Source organism: Cupressus sempervirens, chromosome 11 (assembly GCF_028749045.1).
Source record: "Cupressus sempervirens isolate cs-2001-9-10 chromosome 11, ASM2874904v1, whole genome shotgun sequence".
Classification (NCBI taxonomy): domain Eukaryota; kingdom Viridiplantae; phylum Streptophyta; class Pinopsida; order Cupressales; family Cupressaceae; genus Cupressus; species Cupressus sempervirens.
Window position 1 is genome coordinate 79,377,215 of NC_143128.1, and position 13,543 is coordinate 79,390,757.

The following is a 13,543-nucleotide window of genomic DNA, read 5'->3' on the forward strand; positions in this document are numbered from 1 at the left end:
TATAGGCATTCTTGCATCCTCATCCTTCATTGTAGTGTCTACTCCTACCGGTCGTGCAGGTGGAAGTGATGTTGGGCGATCTGCGGAAGGGGCTGCCCTGCATTTAGCCTTTGTTGCGAGTGGGGATAGTACTTCTTTTGCCCCTCGCTCGGCTCTTGGGTCACCTCCTTGTTTGGGGGGTAGGTCTTTTGCAAATGTGGCTGCCTTCGAAGCCGGCTTACATGACGCTCCCCCTCATGCAGTTTCATCTAAACCCCCTCTTGTGACGCCTGTAAGTGCTTTAAAACCCATCAAGGTTTCTCTGGACCCAGATTCTGTTGAAGATATTTTTCATACAATTGAAGAGCTTTCCTCTTTGGCTGCCATATTTCGCTTCTGAGGTTACTATCCCTCTCTTGCTGATCTACATGTCTGGATCTCCAAGAACTGGATGCCACTTATAGATAATAATGTCCACATCTTCCCGTGTGCAAAAAAAAAAATTATAGCTAAGTTTCAAAGTTCCAATGAGAGGAAGATTATTTTATGTCAATAATTTTTCTTGGCTGGGCAGATCTCCACTTATGGCCAAACTGTGGCATATGAATTTTGATCCACTCTCAAAATCTTTTAATAAGTTCCCTATCTGGGTCCAGCTTCCTAATCTTTCGTTACATCTTTGGCAAGATTCAATTTTTGAAACTATTGGAAATGCTATTGGCGATTTCTTATATGTGGATGCTGACACTTCGAATATTCTCCATTCGACCTGTGCACGCTTTCTTGTTGACTTGGATGTTTCTAAGGGCCTTCCTGAAGCGATTTGCTTGGATTCCCTGAGGGGTTCTTGGACACAATTGTTGGATTTCGAGGGTATCCCTTTTCGTTGCAAGAATTGTCTCTTGACGAGTCACATTGCTGCTCGGTGTGGTGCTGGGAGATCCAAATCTAGGTGACCACCTTATTGGTGGTCAAGGGCCTCCTCTGAGCACTACACGGTAAAATAGCCCCGAGTTGCTCCTACAAATTCTGTGACTAAGGCTTAATCTATTTTGAGCCAATGGTTGAGGTGGTTGCTTTGGTGGAACATTCCTTGGATGCTCCTGAGGATTCTGTGGCTAAAGATTGTGTTCATTCTGAGCTGGTGGTTGAGGTGGATGCTTTGGTCTCTTCCCCTGTTTCGGATGTTCCTCGTAGGGGCCAAAAGTTGTCTAATTCTCACAGGGAGTTTGCTGCGGTTTCAACATCCCCTGGGTTCCATGGGTCTCTGTCTTCTGAGGAATGGGTTGCTGAGGCAACAAAGTTTGAAGATGGTTGGATTGCGGTTAAAAGGAAGAACACTAAGTCTTCTGCTCCCCCTTTAGATATGATCCTTCGATCGCGAAAGAGAAACTTCAATCAAAAAGAAAATCCCATGTTCCCTTATGTTGACTAGTTTTTTTGTGATGGTAAACTGGATGCGTATCTAGTTTGTTGGATACTGAATTGGGTGGTTTTTCAAGCTGCTTTGCTCCAGTCTGTGGACTATCCAAGTTTCAATGTTTTTATGGTTGTTTTTTCTGGTCACATCTGTTGGTCACAATTCCCTGTAAAACCTGGTTTAGTTGTTTAGCTGGTTTCAGGTCCTTTTAAAACTTGGTCGTGCTTAATAGTTTATCTTTCTTTTTGATGTAAAGGGTTTCGGGGCCCCTTTAAAACCTACTTTTAACTTAATCTAAAACTGTTATTTTCAATTTTAGGACAGATGCACACTCATTTTGGCAAAACAAAAGAAATGGTCAAACACAGGCATTAAACATAAGGAAAAGTTAAACTCAATGTGCAGAAGCATAGTACTTTCATAACCAGCTTGGAAAGAGACAATTACAACCAAAATACAATGTGCCCTCTTTTGTACTTCGAGTGTCAAAGGTTAAGCTAAAAGAGTTGTAAACATAGAGACGAAAACCTAGATGTTCTTCCCAAATTTAATATATTTTCCACCACAAGTTATTGTTCTTGAAGTGACCTTGGTTATAGCTTAAAACACATCTGAATTCCTGTTTTGAATCAATGGGCTTAGACAAAAATCAACACCGTGTTTGTACCAAAGTGATCCAAACACTTCCACTGAACAAATAGACAAGAGTATGATAACATTCTTGAATTTGAACAAAATCACTTTATAACAAAATATTTCTCTACAGGACTACTTCAGATGCAGAAGCCTCAGGGTTCCATGTGAACATAGACGGGATGAAGAAGACACATTTGGAATTCCATTTTAGGAAATCTATGTAGCCACATGTCTACATTAAATGATTGCCTAGGTTATCCACAACCTATCAGAAATCTTTTTAGACAGCATTTTCCCACATCCTTTTTCTCCATCATAGCAGGTGGCTTGTTGCAAACAGTTAGGATTTTGCCAGAGGTTGGTATAAACTAGATAGATTTATTTATTTTAAAATATAAATATGAACTTCATTACACAAAACTATAGACCACATAAGAAGGAATTTTGCATGGGGTAAAGGAATACATTGCTACTGTATACAGTCAAGTAGCCATGTGGGACCAATAATAAAATATGATTTGAATAAAGATCATTATTCGTGACCTTTCAAAAACGTAGTCTTTTGTAAATTGATAGAGACAGTTAAAATGTACTGTTGGCATAAATATTTACTTTGGTTAAAAATGGAACTACCAAAACTTTCGACAAAAATTCAAATTATTGTTATCACTTAGTCTCTGCCTCCACCGTTTAAGTTCACCAAGAATGACATTGAGCACTTCAAAAAGATACCAAGTAAAACAGTGCATTTCATCTGTACAAGACTATGGAACCCACAGAAAGGGCTTAAACTGCTGGGGCACTAGAATCAAATGAAAAAATAAATTAAACCCAACAATGTCAAAGAAAAAATGTAATAAGTTTATCTATCAGAGAGAGTGAAAAGCTTCTTTTTTTTCCCATGCAAACTAACCGAATATTCAAGTTACAATTATTATACCAAAGTCTCAAAAAGCAAGCAGTGATAGTTGAGAAAGTTGTTACGTAAATGAAAACTCAAATTGTGTCAAAAATGGTATAGACTTTAAAAGTTGCAAACTTAAAAGTACTATGAAAAGTGTATTTCAACCATATGCTCCCTTTATCTGCATCTGCACCATTGTTTTTAAGTTACAGTCATAACCTACAAGGAATGACTATAGATCTCCACTGAAATCATAGACATGCCTCAATACCCTAATGTAGCAGCCAGTCAGCATTGTTTAAAAAACACCATTATAATATCAATGTTTTTACCTTCCTCAGAAAAGTGGAATTGAAAAGAGCTAAATTGGGATCATTGAGATCCAGGAGGCCAATTTGTGGGATCAACTGGAGCTGCCTCCCAACTTGGTGCAGCCAATCCAGAAAGCGGTGGCATTGGAGCTGCATCCCACCCTCCAGCTGAGGCTATTACTGGAGGGGCTGTCACATCCCATTGAACACCATCAACAGGTTCTGAAACAGATCAGAGAACCATTAAACAATTAAACACCCCAACATTCGAGAAGCGTTATAACAGGTAAACAAAATTCCAATCATGTGGTACTGCAATATTTGGTGAAATAAATCACGACAAAACTATAGATCATTTTTGCTTCTCTTGGAAAAATGGAGACTAACCAGGAGCAGGCATCCAATCAGCACCAACTGCAGGTATTACAGCAGGGACTGCAGCAATAGTAGCCTCCCCCCACTGAGCCTCACCAGCATCTGCACCCCATTGATCTGCACCAAGAGTAAAACCAGGAGTATACTCAGGCTGGGCAACCTCCTCTTCTTCACGTTCCTTAGCTTCCTCTGGCTCCCGGTAAAAGAACAAGTCAACCTGCAGTAGTAGAGAAAACATCAACCCATTGCAGTAATAGAGTAAATGAGTCATATTAGAAGTGAAAAACAAATGAATGATTTTTGAAAACACATGTGACTTAGTTTATTAAACTAGCTTGAATAATCCCAATTGCAGCTAGTTTCACTTTATGAAGTGGTGGCTGTGCAACTGCTTGAATCTTGATGCATACTGAAATGGCAATATTACAAACAGAATAAAGCTATTCAAAAGTGAAAAATAATTTTGAAGTATCCTGGTTGACAAGGGAGTGAAGAAATGATTTTTGAATTAGTTAATGCTTACTGAAACAGCAAAATTACATGCAGAGGGACAGCAAAATTACATGTAGTGGAAACGTGAAGAACAACCATATAATTTCATTTTTGAAGTGATTCTAGTTGATAAGGAGAATGATCTGCATGCACTTGAGACTTAATAGTGTAGTGTATTTGAGCGTCAGATAAAAACTGCAGTGTATTGCCATGAACCACATGTTATTAATAAAGCTTACCATGACATCCCAAGGATGGCCGGGGAGAATCGTCCCTCGCATTTGCAAAACCATCCTTGCCAACATCCAAAATAGACAACCAATGCTGTGCTTTCCCTTGTTATTCGCAGGAATTCCAATGTCAACATGTTTCATTGGGGAGTCAGTGTCACAGAATGCAATGGTGGGGATATTACCAAGTGCTGCTTCTCTTATAGGCTACAAGCATCAACATGAAAATGGTAAAAAATAAGGGGCATAAACTAAAAAATGATTAAAGATGTAGAGAAGCTTAACATAATTTGAGTATAATGCATTGTGCAAGAAGAAAATTGTATTGCCAAGAGGTCAAAGTTCACCTGATGGTCGGTTCTTGGATCAGTAAGAATCAGAAGACGTGGCTCATTAAATGATGTCTGAAGCTGATTTGTAAATGTTCCAGGTGTGTGCCTGCCAGCAATTGCCTGTGCTCCAGTATACTGGGCAAACTTCAGAATTGCTCTCTGGCCATACGGTCTTGCAGACTGCACAATTATATCCTGGGGGTTCTCAATTGCTACAATTATTCTTGCAGCAAGCTGTAGCTTTTCCCAAGTTTTACCCAAGTTGATAATAAAGATGCCTGCATCATAATCATTTTATACAAATCACCGTGCAACACAAAAGAAAATACAACTGCATTCAACGAAAAAGCTACTAAAGAGCTAAATTTTGGTTTTAGTTTTTGAGTTTATGCATTTGTTATAACTATCATGTAATCAGCTCAGAAACCAAGCACAAATTATAACTTTTTAATTAGCTTGGTTGTTTAACTAACTAGATAATCTCTATTCAAGCAGTGTAGCAGCACAATTTAATAAATAAATGCCTTTTGGCACCTTCAACACTAACAGGTTATGAAAGTGTCATGAATGATCAATTAAATGGAAGGCAAAATATAAGTGTAGACGGGGATAAAAATTGTAGGTTAACTTTTCACCATTAAGCCTGAATCTTCCTTAAAAAAAAACATTCATATTGCAATTTAAACCATCTAAGTGTGGAACAAGTTGCACTTGAGACAAGTGCACAATAAACATACAGGATTTTACTTTTTAGCATTGATGTTGAAATTCCAAATTTTAGGTCCAGACAGCACATTGAAGTTTTCTTATATAGACAAATCTGAGAGACAATTGAATGCAAGAACCACACAGACATATTATTTGTGAGTTAAACAGAAATTATAGTCCACAATTTGTATAGAGAACAGTTAAAGACTCCAAAGTTTTCACCCCTAACCTAATCACCATTCCGTAAACAGCAATTAATTTTCCTCCAAGTCATTTTTTCTACTATGCCCCCATCTCACTAGAGCCTATCATTTTTTACAGAAGGAAATGTTCTGACGAATGGGACTTCTAGATCACTGCTCATTTCACTTTAGGATGGTAAATTTACAGAATCTAACATAATAGAACTTCTTTGTTGTCAAACAACAGGGTAAACTAAAGTAGTCCATTATTAACAAACTAAAGCAATATCCATTAATATGAAACCTTGTCCAAACATAGAAGCAAAATGTAGGAACGTGATTAATCATGTCTAATCAGCACCCAGTGCCAAGGCCACCATTCCAAGTCAAACCAGTGTAGCTTATTATTTCTTCACATTTTTTTATAGAGACTTCTGGTTTTATGGGTTAGGAAAAAATTGCTGGTTTTTCCTATTTTCCCATGTAATAAAATTCCATTTACACTTACTATTTGCCATGTCAATGTCATGTACTGTAACACGACTAAGCATTAAAAGACACAGGTCAAAATTGAAAATTAATGCTAGTTTAAACTGTGCTACTTATTCAACATAAGTGGATAGTCAAGAAGCAAAAGTGGCCCTGTCTCTTCTGGTTGGCAGTGTAAGTCTAAAGATCAAAAATTTACTTGATGCCACTATTTTTTGGGAACCCATGTACTCTCATCTCACTCTAGAAAGTAAAGTTACCACATGCACCCATATCTGTGTTGAAATTGACCTTTACAAACCCCTTTCTGATTCTCTCAAAATCAGATAGAATGACATGTTATAAATCCAACAAATAGACTGTAGGCTTTACCTTTTCCATGTCATGCTTGTAATGTGTTTAGCCATCAATGACACAACTACCCATAATGTGTGACAATTCCTACTTCATCGCAGCCAAATAGGCCTGCAGTGAAAGCTTCAGCTAGAGGTAATGTACATAAAATTGACTCAAAAGGGTTTTAGTCAGGTGAAGAAGCTTTTTATCATCCAAGAGGTAATGCTACAAGAGACAAAATTAGCAGTAGATTTGAAGCCTTGCAACTCTTTGAAGAACCGAAGTCTATCATTGTCGAAACCTCCAAAGGTCAAAGGAGTGGATCAAGTTAGACCTACAGGCTACAACACAAGAGTTGTAAAATGAGTGCCTTGAACAAATACTCTAAGGAGGGGAAGGAAGAAAGATCAGGGAGACGTGACGATGATAGGGGAATCAAGTGTTACTCCAAAACTCATGTCCACTTTTCCAATCCTCAAAAATGACTGTTATTTCATGAAACTAGGGATTTGGATAACATCCTCATCAAAGAGTTGTTTAAGATCTAATTTGAAGGAATAAACCTAATAGTATCTTTCCTAGAAAAATGGAATTGTGTTGAATATATGGTTGTCCAATATTTGAATCTTTGGTAAGGTGGAAAGGGCTATGCCAATGCATTTGTGCCCATGAATTTGATAATGGATTGCCACATTTCTGGGACCCTTGCCAGTTTATGACTTCCCTTTGGCTTGCAGATAGACATTCTCCTTGTCACTAATGTATGTGCACTCATAGACTTTCAAGGTAAAAAAATCTTTGATCTCAATTGTCAACTAAAATTTGTTTGATCTGGTTTTCCTTCCTTTCCTCGGTTTGTGTCAAAAGAACATAATGCAATCCTCTGTTTAGAGGTAAAGTTAGAATAATCAAATCCTCTTCTCTTTCACGTGAGAGTTTTAGACCCTCGATATGACTGATGCTAAACCAAGATTATAATCTCTTTACTTGGAAAAATAGATGGGGAAAAATTCTATTTCATCATCTTGATAGATTCTTGACCTCCAATTGCAGGTTTGGTGATTCTATGGTGTTCTCAAATATTCTTCATTGGAAGGGCTGCAGTTACTAGCCTATTAAGTTCTCAACCTCCTACTTTTTCCTTGTAAACAAACCACCCTTCAAGTTTCACTTGATGCATCTCAAAGATTAATCAATCTATGCTTGCATTGCATGTTGATCCCTAGAGAACAACCATCCTTTAATACATTTATATGCTTCTTTTGAGAAGCTTCCATTGGCGAAATTTAAACTAAAGCAACGGAATAGATTCCTTTTTTATAACATTTTAGGATGAAAAAAAACAGGTGTATGATGAGGATTCAACCTACGTCTTCTTCAACAAAAAAGGAGTGTTGGAAGCCCCCAGAAGAAACATGTTAAAATCATTTTTGACAATGCCTCAAAAGGCAATCCTGAATCATCATGAGCAGGTTATGTTGTGAGGGATGATAGAGGCAATATTGAGATGATAGGAGCATGAATATTACTAGTGGGAATCAATAATGAAGCAAAAAGTATGGCGGCTTGCTAGATATTAGAATGGCAATGAAGCTGCATGCAAGAAAGCTTCACCTGGAAGGAGATTCATACATCATAATAATGATATCATCAAAGGCGAATCCAGAGTTTGGTATCTGAATAAACACATACGCAGGATAAAATTACTGCTTGAAACATTTGCGGCCTTCAGAAACACACATGTAAGGAGGAAGGCAAATGAAGTAGCAGATAAATTGTCAAAAATCGGGATCTCTGTCAGAACGGCAAAAGGAATTGGTGGAAGACTTTAAGGACATCCAAGCAGAAACATTGGACACATGGAGTGAAAAGGATCAATGGGGGGGTATAGTGCGGACCTCTTGGGTGGCCTGGCAATCCAATTAACTAAAGGAGAAAATTGAAATTACAAAGTGGAAAGGGATCAAAATGAATTGAGAAATGGAAAAGACACTTGAGCGTATTAAGGATAGGTGTATGGTATTAAAGTGTAATGAGCAACATGAGCAGATGAAGGATGACACGGCAATGATGGGTGTCATCGAGCCCACATTACATGGCACAGTGAGGATTACTAGTCACGGCGAAGGATTTGGAAGTTTCCAGATTGGAGTAGGGCTATATTTGAATCAAATTGGAAGAAACAAAACAAAAAAAAGCCATTGTGAAAAGTTCAAAAAGTGAAGTGCAAAAAATGGAGGCAAATTTTTCAATTGAACATGCCGAACCAGCCACCAGCTTTCAGAGGCAAAGTTACTGTGAGGAGATTGAGGGCTATTTTCAAATTTGATGGCTCTAGCTTCTAGCACTGTGTGCAGACAGTGCTCAAGGAAGAATTCCGGAAGACTGATCTTTGTCCGAGCACAACCCTTTGACATATCTTCCATTTTCTTTGTGTGGGTACTTCAGTTGGGAAGCAGAGAAGAGGCAATGAAGGTAATGAGACAAGATGTGCACCCACGGTGGGCTAGAGGAATGATTTCCATTTTGGGGAAAGCTGAGCCAGGCATAGGAATTGCAACAGGGGTCAGACCGTGGAGGGTTATGGAGTAGTTAAACCACAATTTCCAAACATTATTGGTGGAGTACCTCAAATCAGAAGGAGAAACAGATAGAGGCACGGGGTGGTGGGAGGAACTTCTGGTCTATTTGCAAACAAAGGAGGAGGAGCAAGAATGCTAGGGTGAAGCAGGCCAGATGATGATGAAGAAAATGACGAGGAAAACAAAGGTTGAAGGCCAGAGTGCAGGTAAGAGATACAATTGGACTGATGTTGGCCAGAAAGCCCAAGAGAGGACGAGTTGACACCGGGGCAAAATGTTCATTCAAAATGAAAGCAGAGAGGAAATGTTGAAGAAATCAATGGAGTAATTAACTTCCAGGTTTTCTTTAATATATGCTATGTTCAGTAGATAGTGTATCATGACAGACTGCCCAATTCTAAATGTAGAATGGGCTTAGAAGCTTAATTGTAATGGTGTCTAGTTAGCACATATGACAAAAGATTGCCTAATTTTAACCATATACTGGGTTTAGATGTGAATTTTGTAGCAGCTCCCTGAAACAGTGAAATAGATGGATGACAGTGATAGCCTACAAGGCTGAAACTATAGATGATCTAGCTGTTTAGAACATAGAATGAGGTGTATGTAAATGATGAAGGAAAAAACTGCCAAAAGTTACAGTGGACAAGCTATGCAATTTTGACTTCTATTATAATCAATAAAAAACATATTACCAATAAAAATAAAAAAATCTCCATCCATAGGGTTGAGAATTATATCAATTGACAGCAATTCAACCGACAATTGCCACAACTGAATGCATGAATCAAAGTCTTCTGCTCAAACCAGTGGTCAGAACTCCTCCAATAAACTGTCATGTCCCCGACATGGAACAACCAAACGAGAATCAGAAAATCATCTTACGTGTAAGACTTCACAACTTCTGCTAATATCAGACCCAAGCAGTAACATGGCCAGATCAATAACCAGCACTCTGTCGATGATTATGAGTAAACCATACACTCGGGAGAGTTGCTTGAGACACAATCTAGAAGTGCCGGCAACAACACTGCCAACAGCTACAACCCATGAGAATGAATCCACATCAGGAGATACTTGCATCTGAGGAATGTCTCGCACCATATCAACATAGCTCTGCACGTTATGAGAGAATCCTCATGCCTAACATATTCAGCAAAACCCGCACCATTGTGCGGAAAATCTGCACAGAAACAAGTATCATATGTTCTATTTACGCCCTTCAATTATTATGCTCAAGGATGAGTCCATTACTGGAAATCCTAATGTTTTCATCGCTATCCATTTCTCACAGTTTCTGAAGTCTAAACTCCACACGGGATTACCAATTGTAATGACTCAAACTACTAGAGACACATTGCAGATTGTCCATTCCTCATCTTCACAGTCGTCATAAAATACAAAGTGATTAATTTATATTCTTGGGAGCTGATAATACACAGTTATGATTAGAACACAACTATTGGACCACCGTAATTAGCAGCATTATTAACATATTAATCGACTAAAACAATAAATATTAATCACCTTCATCTACAGAAGAGCAATCATAAGATTAGTGCACCCAATACCATGTGATACACATTCGAGTGATTCCAGATCATTGTCAGCAGTCATTGCATATGCCATGATACCTTCAATCTTACACTATACAAGACCATTGATCAACAGCATCCAGCGATAAACATAATATTATATATTAATCAGCACCATGGAAAAAATATCATGCATAACTAATCATGGACTAATTAATATTTGGGGTGTTGTTACCTTCGAGAAGCCCAATATTATAAGGTTTGTCTCTATTAGGAAATTGCTTATTAAGGGACGAAGTTCCTTGACTAGGTGTCTCACTCCATAAATTCTAGCACTCTCCAAATGTATGAGAAGATATAAAAGAAGATCAATTAGGGTAGTCAAAATCATCCCTGAATGAGATAGAAGGACATCATCAAAAGGGAAGACAAGACATAATAGATAGTAGCAGAATATTATAATAATTTGGCCCTGCAATCTGGGATCTCTATGACTGTCATTATTAAATTATGCATGTAGTTCTCAATTATGATATTGTGTGATTGTTTATATATATGGATACATATACAGGCACGCATAAAGATGATTTATTTGACTCCGGTTTATATTACATTGATGAGTCAGGAAAATTTTATTGTGTGAAATACTATATGTACTTTCTGACTGCTGTGACTAGCCATGATGGGGGAAATTAAAGAATGACAGTTAGGAAAACGGTGATGAGGTCACCTTCTAAACACACCACCTCATGGTATATGTCATATGACTAACGAGTCCCATGGGGCCAAAGGGTGGGGCCAAAGGGGGACAAAGGGACTGCTTTTGGGCTTAGGAAGAAGGTACTATCTGGGCACCCAGTGTGAATGTTCCTCGTGACCTCTACTATGGTGAATAAATAAGCATGCTTGATCATCTTATTAGGGAAGAAAGAAGTGACAAGACAGGAAAACGATGATAGGACACCAACTTAGGTAACCACCTCATACCTATGGTATGGGCCACGAGGCCAAAGAGGGATGATATATCTGATATTGGGCCTAGGGTAGGGGCATCTCACCAAGTCATCCTACCTTATCACTTCTATAGTTGAGGCATCTTAAATCTGATTCAAGTAATCTATTGATCTGATCTACATTTCCAATATAGGTTCAATTCTAACTCAAGAATGTGTAATTTTGATTATGACTATAAATGATTCCTAAGTTGCTTGCAAGATCTCAATCAATGGAAAAAGATATTGATAAACCCAACTTGTTTTAAATATAGAAATTGTAACCTAGGGCAAAATCTGGGTATGCATAATTTGGGGCTATTACGTAGTTATCAGCTCAAAACACGACAGTGTGAACTCTATTAATTGACAAAAACCCAATATTTTAAGAATTCAGAATAATAATACACATCAGTTGGGCTCAAAATCAGTTCGACCAGAATCCCATTCCTCATCAAGAGCCCAAAAAGAAGCTTAAAACTGCTAAAAAATAGTGGTCAGAACTCAAACTAAAAGAGAACCCCCAGCACATACAAGAATACCACACTCAACTGAAACCCACAATTCGCCGGAACCTCGTCAAATTGATAGAAATCCAGAAGTATGAAGTATGACCATCAAAAAGCAAGTTTTCAGCTCAAATCCACAATTTCAAAGTAAAACATGCCGTGCCCACTTCCTCTAATTATAACAAAAATGGTTTACAATGCAAATTAGAACAAGAAAAACTTAAAAACTGAGAAGATCGAACCACAGAAACCCAAATCAAGCAGGTCTCATGTCTTCCGTGTAAAGATGCAATGCTGAAGTAAAATGTTACAAACACAATTCTTAACATTCTAACAAAAATAACTTACAATACAAATTCGACCCAGTAATCCTTGAGAACAGAGTCGCTCAGTTCACAGAAACCCACAACCAACATGATAGTCATTTTTAGCTCAAATCTAAAATGCTTAACAAAGGTAAGACATACCCACCACTTAAAATTTTAAACAAAAATGCAACGTCGATCATTACTTCCTTGGAAAAATACAATACAAACCTGACACTTACAAAAAAAAAAGCTTGTGAACAGAATCTGTCATCAGACGAGAAAGACACAGGCATCCAGCGCTTACCGTCTGAGCGCCTCTTGAAAACGTATCGCTCCATCTGAAAATCACAGTTCTTGGTGCCAAGATGGACATCAGCTGCAAGCATCATCTGAATGTCTGCTTCCCTCTGCGTTAAAACCTTATTGGCTGCCATTTTCTCGTCCCCAAGGGAAAGAAGTACGATTCCTTTCCCTCTTCAGCTGTTTGTTTCCGCCGCAGACCAGTTCTGCATAGACCAACACTAATGTCAGGGAAAACCCCTTCTTCCTAAACCCTAGGACGAATGGTTTATGGCGCGTGGTCATATGGGTCTATTCGTTCGTGCCGCGTTAGCCGGGGAGGCTATGTTTTGAGGCCCCAATTTGATTTCTCTCATAAACTTCATTAATTAGTGGAATAATGTCATCAAATAACAAGGGACGCTAGCGTCAAAGTTCTTGTCTTCATGATTTTATGGTTGATTGAAGTAGGTTTTGGTTAAAATATAATGTATTTAGTTTAATAAAATAACAAATAAATAGAGTATAGTCAGTATATTATTAAATTATATAACTGCAATGATATATATTAATTAAAATAGTAAAAAAATATATAAATAAATATTATAGTATCATGATAAATTAAAATTAGATCACATCGTAAAGAACATTTATGATACCAAAGATATTTATGAACTAATTATATATAAGATATAGATAAAATTATATAATTTTTTTTAAAAAGAGTTAAATTGATTAATTTTAATGATGAAATTGTTTGATATATCTTGTTTAAGCGATAAATTCATCTAATTGAAAAAAGTGGACAATATTCTTAAGCTTAAATCTAATGCATAAAAATAAATAAACATAAATTAATTTAAAAATAACATTTATGCTTTAAAAAAACCAAACACACTTATCATAAATAAAGTTGATAATATACAAAGCTAAACAATTTGAAC

The 13,543-nt window shown here is 37.5% G+C and overlaps 2 protein-coding genes across 2 annotated transcripts; one reads left to right on the forward strand and one right to left on the reverse strand.

The window, feature by feature from the left end:
- Positions 1 to 563: 563 nt before the first annotated feature.
- LOC149528325 (uncharacterized) lies at positions 564 to 935 on the forward strand. The gene has a single exon (XM_089808029.1). The coding sequence runs from the start codon at positions 564 to 566 to the stop codon at positions 933 to 935; it is 372 nt and encodes a 123-aa protein (XP_089664155.1).
- A 2,101-nt stretch (positions 936 to 3,036) lies between these two features.
- On the reverse strand, positions 3,037 to 12,876 carry LOC149528326 (small ribosomal subunit protein uS2y-like). The gene is made up of 5 exons (XM_089809959.1): positions 12,625 to 12,876; positions 4,695 to 4,957; positions 4,357 to 4,554; positions 3,638 to 3,842; positions 3,037 to 3,472 (listed from the first exon to the last, which is right to left on the reverse strand). The coding sequence occupies exons 1-5, from the start codon at positions 12,752 to 12,754 to the stop codon at positions 3,312 to 3,314; spliced, it is 957 nt and encodes a 318-aa protein (XP_089666085.1). The 5' UTR covers positions 12,755 to 12,876; the 3' UTR covers positions 3,037 to 3,311.
- Between the last annotated feature and the right edge of the window lie 667 nt (positions 12,877 to 13,543).

Coding starts and splice junctions, on each gene's coding strand:
- LOC149528325 (XM_089808029.1), top strand. CDS start 564: ATGGCCAAACTGTGGCATATGAATTTTGATCCACTCTCAAAATCTTTT.
- LOC149528326 (XM_089809959.1), bottom strand. CDS start 12,754: ATGGCAGCCAATAAGGTTTTAACGCAGAGGGAAGCAGACATTCAGATG. Junction 4,555..4,694: donor ATCCAAGAACCGACCATCAG/GTGAACTTTGAC, acceptor TGATGCTTGTAG/CCTATAAGAGAAGCAGCACT. Junction 3,473..3,637: donor TGATTGGATGCCTGCTCCTG/GTTAGTCTCCAT, acceptor GATCTGTTTCAG/AACCTGTTGATGGTGTTCAA.